General features: G+C 39.3%; 1 protein-coding gene across 2 annotated transcripts in view; it reads left to right on the top strand.

Moving 5' to 3' along the window:
• Window positions 1-7,104, top strand: part of LOC149182312 (uncharacterized) — a 191,696-nt gene extending 184,592 nt beyond the window's left edge. For both annotated transcript variants that reach the window (XM_089416811.1, XM_089416810.1), the window contains 2 exons: window positions 6,444-6,529; window positions 6,612-7,104. In XM_089416811.1, coding sequence (XP_089272937.1) covers window positions 6,444-6,529; window positions 6,612-6,828 — 303 coding nt within the window. In that variant the 3' untranslated portion in view covers window positions 6,829-7,104. The remainder of the gene's footprint in view (window positions 1-6,443; window positions 6,530-6,611) is intronic.
• The last annotated feature ends 12,346 nt before the right edge of the window (window positions 7,105-19,450 follow it).

Genomic DNA, 19,450 nt, shown 5'->3' with positions numbered 1-19,450 from the left:
CTTCATACCCTAGTAGAAGGAGAGCCACAGGTCTACTTTAGGGCTGGTATTAGCTCAGACTAGCAGTATTATATTGCAGACCTTGTTTGAAATCTGGCCGCAACTGATAGAGGTGTTTTAAGCAAGTGGAAGAGGGCTAAAGTGCTGGTCCTTTACCCTAACCAGGTCACCTGACCCTACAATAGAGAAGCAAACCCAGATCTAAGGAGATTGTCTAGGAAGGAAAGCCACAGTTGTTGGGAGACCACAAGAATTGTTTGGAAGAATTTGACTGTGGCTATTAGGAACCCTAACTAGGCAGCAAGCTACATCAGTTAAAGTTGCGAACTTTACAAGGTAGTTTTGGACAGTTATTCATCAAGTCAATCTTGACTTACATTATTGTACTTTCTCTCTCTCTCTCTCTGAACATTTGATATTAATAATAAGAAGAATTGTTCAAGGGTTTTCCCCATCTTGGGGTTTTTCCCTGGCTTGAGCCATATTCTTGTATCATCTTGTCTTGGCTTGTCTTCTATATTCGTTGTTGATGTTCTTTCTGTAGTTAATGATTCATGTGATTGCTAATGGACTGATAAATGGGCTAATATCGAATATTGAAGTAACAGTCCTAAGCAAAGAACATGTTAACCTAAAATTAACACATATTCTGCCCATCTCCTATCTCTATTCTTAATCCTATCTCACACCTATTTCATACATAATTAGATATATAATTATTATTATTATTTTTTAGGTAAATAGGTAGCAATATATTTCATTATCAGAAGAAGATGTACATAAGAAGTGTGGGCCAGAAGTTGGCCAAAACCAAACTAAGGAATGCAGGATTTGATATCGCTGCCCATAACCAATAACACTAGGTCAAAACCGAGAGTCCCACTTTCATAAGCTAGCACAAAAACTATATCATTGTCTTGCCAAAACATTAGGGTTTCCAGGAAATAACAAAGCAACATCATGAAATTGATTCCAAGCAAACAATAGTAGTGACTGAAAGTGCCAAAGAAACACTGTATAGATATAGACATAGTGACAGATATAAACACAGTAGCAGTAACATGATATAATGCCAAAGTGTGACTGGTAGTCGAGAGATATAGAAACTTGTCCGCCAACATCATACGCAGGCAACCTTCTCTAGGGCCAAGACCATAACAACATATACCCAAAATCTGAGCCATAGAAACTTGTAACCAAAAACAAACAGGTACCTTCACTTGTCTGCTCTAGATGAATCATGATCCAAAGAAAATAAAACAGGAGTGTGCATGAAGCATAAAAACTGATAGCTTGTAGGCTTAAATGTAAAAATACACAAGAGGTATTTGTAATAATAATTTATTATATATAAAATTGTACAAGTGATGATTGTTAAAATGAGGACCTGCATATATATACCTAAGAAGGTGTCCTTTCATGACTGGGCATGTCTTTTTAGACATGCCTTTTCACTTAACTTAATGACTATTTGACCTAATCAATATTTGATTATTCAATATTTACATTCATTTTATTTATTTACTTATTATGAATTATATTCATAACATAGCCCCTTCCTTCAGAAGCTTTGTCCTCAAAGCTTATTGTCGGCAGTTTCCTTCAGTTTGCATTTGTCATCTCGGCATAAGTAACTCGACGCCATTGGCACCTCTGCCTATATAATTCGCTCGGTAACATTGTCTTGAATCTGAGGTTATCATTTTTATTTTATTTTTTTAATAACTCTAATTTTATTTTTTTTGATAATTCTAATTATTTTTTATAACTCTTTTTTTTTCTCTCTTTTTTTTGGGTTTTTTTTTATAACTCTTAACATTTTTTTTAGTAATTCTAATTTATTTATTATTTATTAAATTAATTTTAATTAATTTATAATTAGTTTAATTAATTTAATTATATATTTGATTTATATTATATAATATATAGTTATTAATCGACTAGTCACACCTTTGACCACAGTGGCTGACACCGTTTGACTTGCGATAACACCACGACGCACCCTTGATGAAAACACAAAATTATGACCACTTACAGTAGCAAGCTTTGAACTTGTCACATGTGCAGAAATTTGAGAGGAAAAACAAGTCATCAAACTAGTGTTGCGCTAATTGCGATTAAATCGGAAAATCGCGATTTTTTCAAATCGGTGATATTATTTGCCGATTAAATCACTAAATTTTTTTTGGCGATTTTTATGAAAAAATCGCGGAAAAAAATGATTATTATTATTATTATTATTTTTTAATTTTTATGAGGAGGAGGAGGTGACCCAAGCTACCCTTGTCACCAGTAGAGGACGTGGTCTACCTCCTGTAGCTCCTAGTTCTTCAGCTTCTAGAGCACAACAGAGTCTACTGCCAACTCCACCGACATCTCTACATCTAGAGGGGCAAAGGAAATCAGTAGTATTAGACTTTGGTTATTTGGTTCATTTCATTGTATATGACATTATGACTCATGATATGAGATACATTATTATATTTTTTGTTGATATTTTGAGGCTGAGTTGGGAGTCATGAGTAAGGACTTACTATTCAGGACATGATTCACTGTTATGTGTGATGTGGCACTAGAAATGATATTAAACATCTTATATATTAGTTTTTTTATCATATTTATGTGTCAATGTATTTATTTTATGTTGTAGATGCTTTAGATATTAAAAAATTTGAAAAAAAATGAATGTTTTTGTATGTTACGATTTTTTTCCCGATTTTTACGATTTTTTCCAATTTTTTCCCCACGTCGATTTAATCCCGATAACGATTAGTGCAACATTGTATCAAACCATCTTCCACTACTCCTTCATCAGGCACATTAAGATCGATATCTAAATGTGGATGACCTTGCATGTCGCTTACACCAACAGTCACACTAGTTGCAGTGATAATTGAACTGCCTTTACCCACCATCCTTGTTTTTTCGAAGGTATTCACATTCTCCACATCTTCAAGAGCCTACTTTTCCTCAAGAGCCACTGATGGCAGTTTCTAATTGACATATTCTTCTTTGGGCACGACTAAATCTTCTGGTTTTTCCTTCTCACTATCTACAATAGCTTGCTCCTTCTCCAAAGCCATAGATGGCAGTTTTTCATTGACCCCATCTTCTTCATTGTTATGATATTGTACATCCCCTTATTTATCAAGATAACTCTCATCCACATCATCTTCATTTGGATCATCATCTTGATCTATATCATTCTCATCTACATCGTTTTCATTATCATCATTCTGATAACAATCTGCTTCTCCTGTTTCACTTTGTTTCTTTTCTTCATCGTTGCTATCATCTTCTTTATTATCGATTTCCTTTTGACATGCTATAACTTCTGCAAATGATTTTTTTAAATGCTGAATGCTTTTTGAGTTTTTTTAAACTGCTTAACGGATTCAGGACGTGAATGTAATGCCACATTATGTGGCGAACAAAGTTCAAAGACCCACATGATTATATTGTGCGCCATGGCTCTGATGCCATTGAAGCATAAAAGCTGATAGCTTGTAGGCTTAAATGTAAAAACACACAAGAGGTATTTGTAATAATAATTTATTATATATAAAATTGTACAAGTGATGATTGTTACAGTGAGGATCCGCATATATATACCTAAGCGGGTGTCCTTTCATGACTGGGCATGTTTTTTTAGACATGTCTTTTCACTTAACGTAATTACTATTTAACCTAATCAATATTTGATTATTTAATATTTACATTCATTTTATTTATTTACTTATTATGAATTATATTCATAACAGTGCCCATTGAGAGTAGGAGGATCAGTGAGGTTGCCCGAACCTGAATCACTAACTGGAAAAGTCTCCACTCTTGCCAGACGAGAATCTACATTGTTTAAAGAAAATTGTCTATTTCTTACCATTCGCTTGATGTCCTCCAAAGAGGAGAAAACGTTGTGATTCTCCACCTGTTTTTCCTTGAAGAGGAGACAAAAGAAAGTAGTAGTTTGTTGATTCAAGGCCAGGGAACTTTAAAAATTTAACTTCCTTTTCCGAAAACGACCGAGGTTTGGAAGCCACTTCACCTTTATCACCAGCCAGTTCCAAGTCTGAAGCATAAGGGCAATCATCACTCTTCACACCTTCCACGTATAAAATTTCTCTGCGGACCTCCAGAGGAACTGAGTTGAAGAAGTGGCCATTGAGTCATAAGAGAAGGGCTGTGACCTTTGCTACCCAGCAAAAATGCCACCTCCTCTTGACAGGGCATTTTTTGCCTAGGTGCCATAAACACTAAAGAAGAGAGACAATGACAACAACCTGAGGACAAACAACGTCCAATGAAAGACACCGAGGGACAGAGAGGGAGACTCTGGGGACTAGACCTGAAAACAATGAGGTCATCTGCAATAAACCACTCGACAGGGCCCAGACCCAAGAGGTTTTGGAATTCACTACACATCCAGATTACAAACCAAACATTCCACCTGAAAAATACCCAGCTAGGCACCAAGACAAGACCACCGAGCTATGGCACCAAGACAAAGAAAGCCCTCAACAAGAAGCGAAAAAACTGAGAACAGGACTGCTTAACACTATAGAGACTATAAGTCCAGATAGCCAAGAATGACCACAGCAAAGGAGCATAGAAAACAACCACGACAAGATAATTCACATGTAACCAAAATATCCACCACAAGAAATAGAGAATAAGATGATGCACACAGGTTTGCAAGGTAAATCCCAACAAGCGAAGAAATTATAGAAGAGGAGCAAAACGAAAGCACCACCTTCTAGCTCTAGCAATCCCGCTGCTAACCAGAACTGCTGCACACCTAGAAATCACCCACCAACTCAGACCAAAGGAATGACCAGAGCCAGAGGATGAGGTGGTAACATTGCCTTCGTACCCTCGACGCCAACACCAACAAATAGTCCTCATCCAGGATCAACCTTTAATACACTTAATGGCACACATATCAACTGAAACCTCATTAACTACTTCCATTCACCCAACACCAACAAATAATCCTCATCCAGGATCAACCTTTAATACACTTAATGGCACACATATCAACTGAAACCTCATTAACTACTTCCATTCACCGCCTCATGACTGAAAATCAGGCGTGGTTCCAACACCTCTCCTGAAGATACCAGAAACCCCCAGCTGTACACCACCATCAGGGACAATTAGATACTCATCATTTTCTGATTTATTAATTTTAATTTTACCATTTTCCCCATTTAAATATTCCATCAATATTTCTTGTTTTTCTTTGATTTTTGGGCCATAATCATTCTATTATTAGTGGTTAATTATTATGCTTATAATTCATACTTTCTAATACTAGTGTGTTTTCTCTTCCATTTTAAGTTATTCTATTATTAAATTATGTCATTCCTTAAAATCCATTGACCATAATTACTTACTAAAGTTATCTGTTAAGTGATTCTTTCTTCCCTTCATAATGTTATTATCAATATATTTATGTTAATTTTTTGAACATTTGGGCAATTCTCCTCTTCAAGAATATTATATTGTGAACATTTGACCAAGTCCTCTCTTCAAGAATATTATCTCATGAGTTTAATCTTTCCCTTTTACACAGATTTAATGCCTCGTTCCCTCGTGGACCTAATGATTTTTGATGATTTTTTCAGAAGGAAAAAAAAACTAACTGGATATTATTAAGTACAAAAACCAGTTAAATTCAGCATATCATATAGAGATAGTTTCATATCATATATAAACTGTCATATCCCACTTCAGTAGATCTTCAATACGGTTCCTTTTTCTAGAAAAAAAAAAACATTTCCAAAATGGCATATCTCCAAGCTATGCATAAGGAGACAAAACAGAAATAAAAAGATTATCGTCCAGGATATATATATGAAAGAAATCGAAGTCCCAGGCCTGTGCCCGCCTATGGAATAGCAGTGCGTCCTTCCTCCCTCACAATTGATGATATTTGATGGTATTTCACTGTTCTAGATCTTTCAAAAGCTTCTGGATTCCCTAATGATGGTGGGAATGTCCATTCAAAACTTCTGAAGTGCTTCTAAAGTAAAACACATTTAAATTTTAAACCCATAATTTTTGCTATAATTATTACGACTGTTATGCAAAACACCTGACATATGCATCTGCTTAACCTTTAATTATGTTATCAATAACTGAAAAAGTAAGTTCACGGGTTCATTTCATTGAGGTTTATGTCATGTGCTGTCATATCTAATTGCAAATAAATTATCAAACCTTATAGCTGTGAACATTCATTCGAAACATTATTGGTGTTTTGAGCAAAGTTTTCAGATTGTAGAAATTAAAACTGCTATCTGCTTTTGCATTGTATATTGTAATGTCAAACTTGATTTACATGCTTTTTCAAACAGACTCAAGGTCAATGTAGTGGCTTTTCGTTTAGGTAATCTGCAAGCAAACCAGTAAAATTGTAATCTAAATTGTCCTGTCACATGAAGGAACATGCACATGCTGTCTGGGGTGGAGAAAGTTTGCCATGTCTTGCGCTCTCACATTCAAATCTGTCTGTGATGCATAGATTGAGGTAAGACACTACGTTGAAGCATTTTTCTTGTTCATTCTGGCTTTTAAGTTGGACTCATAGGTGTGAGTTTGATTTCAAACAGGCCGCAGCCATCATTGGATCGCACTTGCACAGCAGGAGCTGCTGTGCAGTTGTTATATGATTTATGTGTCGTCCAAGAGCTAGAACCAAAAGGGTTGGATCAATCAGCTAAAGCCCTTGAGAATTCCTTGGAATTTCTACTCAATGCTCTTTCGGGTCGTCGCCAGCGGTTTGGAAAACCCATAGTTCGTGCACAAAGATGGAAAGAGAATGTATGATTACAGAAATGTTCAAAGTGGAACTAGGCGGAAGTGTTCACTTACAATCTGGTCCAAATAAATGCGTGATGCATGCAATTTTGATATTGAAATCTCTGGTTGATGATTGAAGAGATGTTGCATAAATTCAATATTTACTATTTCCATTGCCCATTGTATTATTGAGTACAGTGCATCCTTCTGAGTAAAATCTGGAACATCTTCATCTGTGATTGAAATTAATTATTGCACTAACGTTCAGATATAAGCTGAGAGCTATGATATCTGAGTATGTTTCATCTGCTTTATGATGCATTGAAGTCTGTCAGCACGGGTGCACAAACTCTTCCTCATGGTTCAAAATGTTTTCTTGTTTATCTGACTCTGTCCATAGGACAGGCAAGAGAATGCTTTGCAGGTCTTGTCAATTGGGCTTACTAGGAAGAGAATGCTTTGCAGGTCTTGTCAATTTGAATTTTCAATGCTGCTAAAGGTTTTTTGAGGTCATTTGCATAGGGAAAAAATACGAAGATTCTGTCATGGAGTATGGCAGAAAGGAAGATTTTAAAAAATTGAGATGTTTATTCATAACTTGTTAGTCTCCTCACTGGATAGCATTTTGCAATCTATAGAGTTATTCAATTCTAACTTCGAACATTCAATGTTTAGAGACATTCCGTGGCCATCTAGAGGAGATGCATAAAATAATGGCTTTTGCCCTCATGGAAGTGTTCTATAGGAAATTAAACACTTGTTGATTGGGCATGTCATAGCTTGACCAAGCTCTTGGGGTCCAGATTTGTCGAATTTAGTCTGTAGTCATGTTAAGGGATTGCCAACTATAAGTTAAGGTCTCAATGATATTTATGTTATATGTAAAAGATTCCCACAAGTCAAGCTCCATATAGAGTCCCGACCATATTTCTCCTTTGTAGGTATATGATGCCCAAATGGTGAAAGGGGAGTGTTTATTGTAGTGTGATAAATTTGGAAATAATTCATTTTTAGTAGCTCGCTGGTCCAGGAGGATCTCGTTGGATCAGTTACACAGGTTCAGAGTCATCATTAGCATTCAGTCCGGTGTCGTTTAGTTTCAACAATGTTGTTTATGGTTCAGGGTGTTCAGGTGATGTCAGTGGTTTTCATGGTGATATGGTTTTGTCCCTGGTTGTCGACATGAGGTTGTCGTCAATTCCACCAGGATATGGTTGTCGACGTGGGTTGATCATTCGCCTTGCAGAGTTCGGGTGTCGACAAAGGCTTGTCGTCGTGTGGGGTTTGAATGTCACTTTGTGACAATTGATGTAAATGGGTTTTCTTTATATGATGTAAAAAGTAAAACCTAGCCCTAAAAGCTATGGTGAGAAACATGTAATGACAAATCCTAACCTAAATACCTAAAACCCTAATACACATAAACCTAAGTCGTAAACTTTATCAAACCATATTACAATACAAACAATGTATTGAAAATACATTAAAAACTAAACCTAAACCACACTAAAATCCCTTTTCCCTAAGTCTAAACCCTATGTTATCAACTATCGACCTATATAATACATTGCAATTCAAACTATGTATTAAACATGCATAAACCTATGTTCATTACTCTCTTGGCCTTTGTTAAACAATGCAAAAACATTATAAATATTATAACAGTCCCCTGACCGCTGGACTAAACTGCATAGGGACCGTTGTTCATGTGAACAATGCAAATAGTAACTGGGCGGAGTCATCGTAGATCACAGCAACAATTAACCGGGCGAGTTGTAACCATGTGAACAATGAGTGATTAGCCGTCGGGGTTAACAGTTGGAGATCTTGCCAGAACCGTCGGGGTAAGACCGTCAGGTAAGCCGCGTTCACATCGCCACCGCAACCATTGGGATAAGCCTGCAAGGTGGCAGATTATGACAAGACCGCAGCCAAACTACCTGTTCACATGCGGGCAATCAACCAACTCTGCGCCGTTAGTACACTGCTAGTGGAAATGTGTAATATATGGTCTATTTTGGGTTTTTGTTAAGTTTTGGCATGAAAACTAATTCAATGACCATGGTGTTATCCCTAGGTGGCAAACAGTGACAAGACCGAGACCAAACAAACCTAAATTGTAGCTCATTCATCCCGAACTCAGCGTGAGGAGGTTAGAATGTACTTGTAGGGTTATAAGAGGCAGTTTTTGCTCATTGAAGGAGAAGAGAGTGGTTTTGGGTTTTGTATGCAGGTTTTGGAGGTTATAGTCGATTTTGTTTTCAATGTAACAGGAGCCCCCAGTGTTAGAATTGGGAAATGTGACAGGTGTTGGAAAGCTGGTTCAGAGAGCTATCCTATGACATTGACCAGAAGTGCCTGCGTGCACATTCAGTTTGGTCAAATTTCTGTGTAATCGACCTCTTGGGTATCAATCCTAATAAAGTGGTCGCCCATCTTGAAGCAGACCCAGAGACGTAGTCCATCAGGGACGAACTCTGTAATCAATTTTGCTGTCTGGTATCGCTGTGTATTTGCTGTTTTCACCACTGTTTTGCATCTTATTTATGTTTTCTCATTTGTTGTAAAGTCTTCTTCTCGAGTAGTTCTCACAGTTTTAACACTTTAAGTTAACATTCATTTCACTGATGGCATAATCAATTCTATTTCAGTTTTAAGATATGATCATTTCAGATTATTGGCACCTTGTAGGTGTCATCAGTTCACTGTCAACCTATTCTGGTTTATCTATTGACAATAAAGATACTCATGCGTTATGGCCTCATGTGATGCCAAGGTGGTAAGCTTCGAGATGCAAATGTGACCAATGGTGGCAAGCAGAGCACATCAACCCGAGGCCTAACTCTTATCTACTCATTTGTTGAGAGAAAATCTTTCTGGAATTCTTAGAAATCATCTTTGAATGTCAAAGCCATTTGTTACTGTGCCTTCTGGAGTTGATGGGAAAAATTACAATCTTGTAGTCTTTCTAGAGTAAAATCACTATAAATTTTGTATTTACTATTGACTGATGTAGGGTTGGTAATGTAACCGATCTCTCGTGGGTAAGCTATTTATGGTGATTCAGATCGTTTCATATATTAAGATGTTATGATTGCGAACGTAACATCCCATCGTTGTTGGATGGATGACCGTTTTAAAGATTTTGTCTAGATCGACCTTTAGGTGTGAGTTTTGGCGTTTTGGAGCATATTCTCATCTCTTATAACTTGTTCTATTCATTCGTCTTTTTGGATCCAAAATCTCAAGCTACCCACCTCTAACTGCGTTGTCTTTGCTTTCTGATAGGCTTTAGGCAACTTTTGATGGTGAAAAGAGGGCCACAAAGATTGCTTCTTGGCAATATTAGGTACAAATATTCTGATTTTGTGAGATGATTTAAATGCTCATGACCATTGTTATTATTATTATTTTAAAATTCAAAACATTTTATCTTTTTATAGACTCTATTACCTTTGCATTAAGGGTTTTGGTACTCAAACCAAAGACTTTCATAGGTTTGTGGAAACCCTGATTTGACGAATAAAAAGAAAAGGCTTTGCATATATACCTACAAAATTGCTTGTGAGTAATACTTCAGAGTTAGTAAATTATATATTTTTAAGATAACAAAGATTTCTCCAAAGTTTCTGTACATTAAGAAAATATTTCAAATTATATTTTATTTATATGATCTGTGATTGTACTTAAAGAAATTCTTAAATGTTAACTTTGATTATTATATACACATGATTTGATAATAAAAAATTCAAAAACTATTGTAGGTGAGTGATTTATATTAATGCTCAAACACAATTCTGCCTATTAGACATCGACATTCACACAATGATGTGGAAGGTCTGTACTAGTGGCTTGGGAGGATTCCCATTATTACGTTTGAGAGTCATTGGCTACTAAAGCAGAGAGTGAAATACAATGTGCAGTAATATGGTTTTCATAGTTATAAAGTGTTAATTTTGAATTAACATGTTCTTTGCTTAGGCCAGTTACTTCAGTGTTCAATATTAGCCCAGATACCAATCCATTTCATTTCCATTAGTAATCACTTGAATCATTATCACATTGACAGTAACTGAAGAAAGAACATAAATGATAGATGCAAAAGACAAGCCAAGACAAGAGAACACAAGGATATAGATCAAGCCAAGGAAAAACACTGAGATGGGGAAAACCCATGATCAATTCTTCTTATTATTAATATCAAATGCTCAACAGAGAGAGAGAGAGTACAATAATTCAAGGTCAAAATTGACTTGCCAATTTGAAGATCCAATATCACTGCCCTTAGATACATAGCTGACCCAAAAATGCAATTCTGGAGAAGACAAATTGTGCCCTCTTAGACTCGAGTCATACTGTTGTAGAAGCTTCTGCGTTCTAGTGTTTTGGTTAGGGTTTGATGGGAAGCTGCTACAACCCTCTTTCATTGCTCCTAGATCCCTTCCTTGACTGCGACCTCCCTCCAAGTTGATCTGCCCACATACTTGCATCCTCAAGGGCCGGTGCAAGTCTGGTCACTGGTTAGGGTTGATGTCAAGTTGCTATAATATCCTTTTCTTGCCTTCCAGACCTCCTTGACTGTGATCTCCCTCCATACAACTCTGCTCTAATTCACTGTTGGTTTAGGCTAGGAACTGTTACCCACCACTTTGTGGGTGATATACCTAGGAGATTTTTTTCTCCCTGATGAACCTCAGCCGGCAGCCAACAGCCCCTTGCAACCGCCTAGTAGCTCGTTGTGCCATTTCTTTGCCACCTGAGCCAGCCATGTGGTCCCTCACCCACCTGCATGTTGATTTGGGTAGCATCGGATGTGCTCTAAGCCTCAAATTTTGCAGGGAGGCTTAGGCACATGCATTCCAAAGAACCCAGAAATCGTTTTGGGAAATTCCACTTGGAGACGATTATATTAAAATAATTAATATTTTTAATGGGGTTCCTAAGTCTAAACTTAGGAAAATTAAAATATTAATGGATATTAATCTAATTGTGGGTGAATCTTCTAGAAAACGACGGATATCAAGTCAAAACGATTTGAGCCTTTGATTAGGAGTTACTCTAGGCCGTTGGTTGTCCAACATGAAGATATAAGAAGGGGCTTGAGGGTCATTTGGAAAATACAAGAGAGATCAAGAGATCGAATTTTTGAAGTGAGAAGTTCTGAGGAGGAAGTTCTGATCGAGGAGATCTTTTGCAGTAGAAGGGCAGTGAGAATATGGAAGAAGGAATTTATGGAGAGTACAAGGCAATGGGAGGACGGAAAGACGTCTAGAGAGAGGCATGATGCTATCCCACGCAGTGGCAACACAGGCCTTGAGGGAAAGTCAAGTTTCCTGCTAAGGGAAGTCGAATTTCAGTTGCCGAGAGTAGGGGTGTGAGTTCGGGAGGCAAAAGATCGATTTTCTTAGCTAGCAGAGGATCCAGAAGAGGGGCAGCGTGATACCCAGCAGGGGTGATGTAGAAATTGCCGGGAGTGACACAGTTCTATGCAGAGGGTGACACAGAGGATCCAGTTCAGCAGGATCAGTCACTGATTCTCCCAGTGATAAGGTGAGATCATTTCACCACTCTTTTGTCTAGTATTCTCTCTGTATCGAATTGCTAGTTGAGCATCCTAGAACTGTACTAAGATTTTCTCCTACATAATAATAAAACTCTCAGAGTTGATGCATCGATTTTCCCGCATTGGGTTTTTTTGGGGACATTTGTCCAAAAATAACGGTGTCCTATGGGTTTGTATTTTCTTGCTCAATTTCTATGTCTTAGAATCATATATAATTTGGTGTAGGCTGCTTCAGTAATTTACTTCAATATTTCATGAAGAAATCTGAAATAAGTTTGTAATGTAATTATGATCTAGGTGAAGTAGATTCAACTGGTTGCAGTAGGATTCCAGAGATTGTTAGATCTAGGAATTTTCACACTGTATTGATCGTACGTTTGAAGGTGGGCCTCTCGAATCTAAAGGTATCTCTTGTCATTTGGTAATTGAGTATTGGGTTTACTTATCATGGATACTTCTGGGTATGGATTGATGGGGGGATTTGGCGGAAAGGGTGGGCTTAGTTTGTGCTCTTGTCCCCTTGATCTCTTTTGGATGTTACCCTTGGATCTTAGTCCTATAGGATTTCCTTTATTGACCATTTGGTTCTAGGGTGGTACTACATGGGAAACCCCTACTTTGGGTGTGTGGTCCTGCTCTTATCCACATGTATAACTCACTTTCCATTCATCATTTCTCCCACCTGGGTCCACATTTCCATTTTGGGTCCACATAAGGCCAAGTTGCCTATCCCCTTGCCCCTACCTTGGGTTAGGCTTGCAATGATGCCCTGGAGGTTGAAGCAGCTAAAAGAAGAAGAAAGAAGCATAATTGGCCACATTTAATAGGAAATTTTACCACAAAATACAAAATATGGCTGGGACAAAATAATTAGCATGTGGGCAAAAGCCAATACATGAGCTCTACCCCTATCCATGGTCATTACCCTAGTTCCATAGGCCCTAGATGAGCCTCCTTTATCTTTGAAGAACTCATGATTGTCCCAACCTTTGGAGGGCAATGAACCACCCTACCTAAAAGGGGGTAATTGCTGTTGTATCTCACACATCATGCTCTTGTCCTTTGAGCTCCAAGTAGTTAATTAAAGAAAATTCATAAAAGGCAAACAACATATAAAGAAGGGTAGAAAAATCAAGGTTGGGGCACCTCATGTACCACAATTGCTCCCTCCTACACATTACATACCCAAGTGTGGGCTTTCCCTTATCTAGCTACCCCTATGCTCCAATATATGGCCCAGGATTGGCCCTCTCATTCCCTACTCCATTCCACTTATTTATCACTTGCCACCCCCATTAGAGGGATGTACCTTAGACATACTATCCCCTTTAAGGGCTAAAACCACCTAATAAAGTACTTGCTTAACTCTCTTTGGAGCTTGGAGACACTAGCACATGCCAAAGCCCACTACGGAAGGGCATGCCATTTTGAAGTGCCCAATTTGTTATCCATGGTTTGTAAACTCTTTTATACAATTATTTTAATGACTGGTTGTACTGGAAGCCTAAGGGGGACATTGGATCTATGCAGGATTATGGGTGGTGTCCATATGGGTTTACTCTCCTTATACGGGATCCTAACCCCAGAGGTCTACATCGGCACATATATGGTGTGCATAGAGAGCCATTGGCCTCCACAATAGCAGACAACACTCCACGGATCTTCATCGATGCTCAAAGACTACCAGCGATCCACTTTTGTGATGATGGTGATAGGCGTGGTACCTTATGCCCAACAGGCCCCTAAGGAGCCCCAAAGTCTTGGCAGGTGTCCCACGACTTGTACGATGTCATGGCAACATTCATTCCACCACTTGGACCATTGCAGAGGATCTACAAGCACCTCCAATTCATATGGAGCCCCATGGGGTCATTTATGTGCCCTTTGACCCATTGGGAGCACCACAGGTCTACTACTTGGAGAACAAGGGGCCACCCCCTTGTCCATCATATTCCGAGGAATTTATTCCTCAGTGTGGCACTTCAAGACATTATTAGGCCTTTGGAGGGCCCCATGACATGTACATATTATTATTTGGCTCCTTATGAGGCTTATTTTTCCATTTGTGAGCTAGTTTGGTGGGCTTATCACCAATAGAGGTTTTATTTGCACATTATTTTATCATTAGCGGCTAATGTAGGCCCATAGGGTAATTCGAACTCCTTAGGAGGCTATATATTGACGTTAGATACATTCATTTGGATCATCACTTGACTTGGGATCTCTCTAATCATAGAGAACTTCACATTTTTTCCTTGGAGGATATTTTTGGAGATGGATGAATTTTGATGTATGGATTTGGGCTATTTTTCTTGTCTTGGAGCTTTGTCTTGCAAACAAAATGCTAGTTGGATATACTCTATAATGTTGTAAGTAAATTTTAATGTTGTTATTCTTGTTGCTACATACTGCTAAAATTAGGGTTAGTTGCTACATAATTGAAATGTGGAGTTAAGCATGTTAGCTAATTTAATGTATGGGCCAATGTTATTTGAATGAAATGTCCTAGAGATTATTTGTTTTGATAAGCTTGCATCGTTTGCTTTGAAGTATAAATGTTAGAAGGTCACTTTTTTTTTTTTTTTTCTCTCAATGTTGGATGAAGTTGACTTTCCGAGCCTCCTTGATCAAGAAACTAAGTTCTTACTCATCATCATTCTTGACTCCATATCCCCAAGTAAATTAGGCACTAATCCCTAAAAAGAGTGGTCATCTCCTTCATCTTTTTCACTTTTTACCACTCTTTCTCAGGTCTAGCCCTCAAAGGTCACCTGGGGCATCAATTTCCCGAGAATTGAACCAAGGAAAAACTTCAATCTCCTATAGGCTACTGCGCTGGTGGGTCCCCTCCCTCTCCAAATTTGAGGCAATTCTAACGGTGGAATCTCCAGGAATCCCAAGCCCTAACTCTAGGATCGAATTTTGCCTAGGCATCCCCAAGTGCCATACTATGCTTCATAGTACTTGCTAGGTTTGATCCAGGTGGATATTGGTGGCCACCTGCCAATTCCACTTGGACCACCACCATTGTTTCTTTTAGTTTTTCAGTTTCCTTAATTGTAACACAATTTACTATTTTAGCAGTTTTTCAGGTCAATTTCCAGAGCCGTTTTGAGGCCCTAAACGATGTTTTTTGGCAATCTACCATCAGCGACTTTGTCGTAGTCCTTGGAGAGATCTTTCCAATAGGGTATCATGCGCATCAAACGAAGATAATATGACCAGGTCACGACCCCGAGAAGTTGGTTGCCCAACTAACCCCAATAGGGCGCATAAACTCTTGGTGTTACATCTCATCGCGTTAGGGTTTTGGTTGTTTAGGGTTTGCTCTTATTGTTCAATAATAAAAAAGGCCCTTGAGCCTCATTGTAATGCAGTTCAGAGGATGTAGCCACCACACCTCTTCTCAAAGATAAGCTACCATCGCTGAGCTAGTCTCGTTTCCATACTGTCTGTAAGCATATTTCATTATTTGATATTAATCAAAGGAAGTGTTATTTTTGCTGCATATCTGTATTTATGGTTATATCTATAATTTGTTGCGTTTCTGTTTAAATTCAGATCAATGGTATTAGAGTGGTCTGCGCTTTCTCTGTATTTCTTTGCATGCCACCAACAAGGTCGGGATATAAGGAGTTAGGACTTGAACTGGTCGAACCTTTGCAAGACCAGTGTCGTATATTCCGACGACCTCTCATGGTGGAAGCAAAGAAAGATGAGGGAGCAAGAGATCCTATCAAAATATTGCTCGAGGAGGCCCTTGAAAAACAAAGGAATGCGATGATGGATAACTTTGTCCAGGTCCTTAAACGACTGCCCACCGGCAGCACATCCACATCCAACAGTCACTTTGGAGGCTCCACACCTTTTAAGGTACAAGTAAACTTTGACATTCCCATATTTGAGGGCCAAATAGATGCAGACACTGTAGATAAATGGTTGAGTATGTTAGAAGGATATTTTTCTATTCATGAATTTTCCAGCGAAGAAAAGATTACTTTTGCTCTTCTCAAAGCCCCCCCACCCGACGTCAAGGATTGGTGGAAAACCTATTGTGAGCAGAAGGATGAAAATATGAACTCACTGTTTCCAGTCGCTTCCACTTGGAATTCATTCCGGGACACCATCAAGGAGTAGTACTACCTTGTCGGGAGCTATGAGAACAAATACATAAAGTGGACCAAGCTGTGGCAGGGAAGGGACCAAGATGTGCCAGAGTTTACCAATGTTTTTCATACCTTGCAGACGAAGTTGGGCATGAAGGATTCTGAGAAACATTTGGTACTCAAGCACCGCGGCTGCCTACATAGGTACATCCAAGACGAGATGGAGTTCCTGGACATCTCCTCGCTTGGCACGGCATACCGATACGCCGTCAAGATCGAGAAAAAGTTTAAATAGAAGAAGCGAGACTTTGGATTTGTGAATCCGAAGCAAGGAAAGGTAGCCCCAAACCGCAGAACAAAGGATAAAGCCAAGGCGGGACGACCTAGGACAACCCGCCAATGCCACAAGAAAAGGACAACACTGCAAAGCTAAAGAAGGACACGGGAAAGTGGTGTGAGTTCCATAAGATCTCCACCCACAACACAAGCAAGTGAAGGGCCAAGAAATCATTGGTGGCCGAGCTGAAGGCTTCAAAATCAAATGCATGTTTCAACTTTGAGTCAGAACCTGACAAGGGGAATGAAAAAAGGAAGTAGATTATTGATGCAAAGCCCAATGCCATTGTAGCCACCGCAAAAATCCAGAAGGAGGAACCCGATGATCCAGAGGAGGAGCGTCTTTTCCACTCTTAGATGTGGGTGAAGGGTTCCCCGCTACAATTCATTGTGGACAGCGGAAGCCAAAAGAACCTCATTGCAGCAGAGGTCGTGAAGCAGCTGGGCTTACTGACCATAACACACCCACAACTGTACACCATTGGGTGGCTTCACCAAGGACGAGATCTGCGCATGAGCCAATAATGCTGTCTTCCATAGAGCATCAAGCCCTTCACAGATGATGGATTATGTGATGTTGCTCCCATTGATGTTTGTGATGTATTATTAGGCCAACCATACTTGTGGAAGTGATATGCTGTGTATGAGTCAAGGCCTTGCGTTGTTATTGTTACATTAGGAAATAAGTTGTACAGGATATGGAAGGTAGCCTCGTCTACCGCCATCTCTCTGGTTACTGCAAAACAATGCAGTAAGCTAATTTCAAAAACCGGGAAATTTGTTTTCGTGATGATACACCCTCAAGGAAAGAAGAAGACAGTGACCATGACCTCCAAACAAGGCCCCTCCACACAAAGGTCGTGGAGGAGTACAAGGACATATTCGGTTCCCCTACATGGGTGCCTTTGCATTGTCTGGTCAAGTACTCCATTGATTTGACCCCAGGTGCGCCGTTACCCAATGGACCAATTTATTGACGCTCCGTTCTATAGAATGATGAAATCAAGAGGAAAATTTAGGAGCTGGTGCAAAAAGGTCAATATGAATGAGTTTATTGCCTTGTGGGAGCCCAATCGTTGGTACAGAAGAAGGATGGGACTTGGAGAACAAGATCACTATCCGAAATAGCTACTTGATCCCATGGATTGATGGCCTTCTGGACCAATTCAAGGGAGCAAAATATTTCAGCAAGATCGACTTGAAGTTCGGATATTACCAGGTACTAATCGAACCCTCCGATGTGTGGAAGGCTGCCTTCAAAGCCAAGGAGGGCCTTTCCGAATGGTTGGTTATGCCTTTCGGGTTGACAAATGTGCCACCAACCTTTACGAGGCTCATGGATGACATCTTATAACCATTCACCAACTCATTTGTAGTGGTATACTTGGATGACATCTCGATCTTCAACCAGAGTTGGGAAGAACACCTCTACCACATACGACAGGTTCTCCAAACACTACGGCAACACAACCTGTGTGCTAATTTGGAGAAATGCGCTTTTTGCATGACCTAGGTTTAGTATCTGGGATACATTATTGATGAACGGGGGGTCCATGTGGATCCAGCGAAGATCCAAGTCATTCAGGGTTGGCCAGCCCCAACCACTCTGACAGAGCTCTGCAACTTTTTGGATCTTTCCAATTTATACCGTAGGTTCGTGTTGGGGTTCTCTCATATCACTTGGCCATTGAGTCAAGTCACAAAAGAAGCGAAAGAAAAATTCTTTTGGTTTGAATCTCAACAGAAGGCATTCACAGAATTGAAACATCGCCTTTGCTCTGCACCAGTGCTCACATTACTAGACTTGCAACAATCATTTGAGATTGAGATAGATGCCTCTAACTATGCTATTGGGGCAGTCCTTACTCAACAGGGGCATCCAGTGGCATATCATAGTGAGACACTTTCAGATACAGTATGGAAGTATCCCACTTATGATAAAGAGATGTATTCCATTGTGTAGGCCTACTAACAATGGAAGCATTACATTTTGGGGAAGGAAACGATCATCCACACAAACAACTGACCCCTGCAGTTTATACAGATGCAAGGGAAGTTGCAGAATGATCGCCATTAGAAGTGGTCCACATACCTGCAACAGTTCCATTTGAATATCATGTACAAGAAGAGCAACACAAATAATGTTGTAGACTGCCTCAGCCGGCCACCAATCATGGTGTTAACTACCGTGCTCAACTCTTGTGGGCACGAGACTTCTAATTTGCCACTTCTCTACAAAAGTGACCTAGAATTTGGCCACACATACCATATGCTCTTGGAGGGTCAGCAAGTTCCAAGTGTTTACCTCCAGGATGCTCTGTTATGTCATATGAGACACCTTTGTGTTCCTTCAAGCGAGCGTGCGAAGATGACTTGGGAGGCGCACTACAGTCGGGCCGCTGGGCATTTCGGGGTTGAGAAAACAGTGGTAATACTGGAGAAGTATTTCTATTGGCCAAATCTTCAACATGATGTCGAGAAGTACATTGGATCATGTACTACCTGCATCATTGCCAAACCGACCATCAAGAAGCAAGGTCTCTATACTCCACTGCCTGCCCCTAGTTGACCTTGGGAATCTATATCCATGGATAACATGTCAGGCCTTCTTTCTACTAAGCATGACAACGATTGTGTTTTTGTG

Source organism: Pinus tabuliformis, chromosome 3_2 (genome assembly GCF_031772625.1).
Source record: "Pinus tabuliformis cultivar Carrire ecotype Pingquan chromosome 3_2, CPIR1, whole genome shotgun sequence".
Taxonomy (NCBI): domain Eukaryota; kingdom Viridiplantae; phylum Streptophyta; class Pinopsida; order Pinales; family Pinaceae; genus Pinus; species Pinus tabuliformis.
The sequence above is the reverse complement of the archived record's forward strand: the minus strand, read 5'-3'. Positions and strand labels throughout refer to the sequence as shown.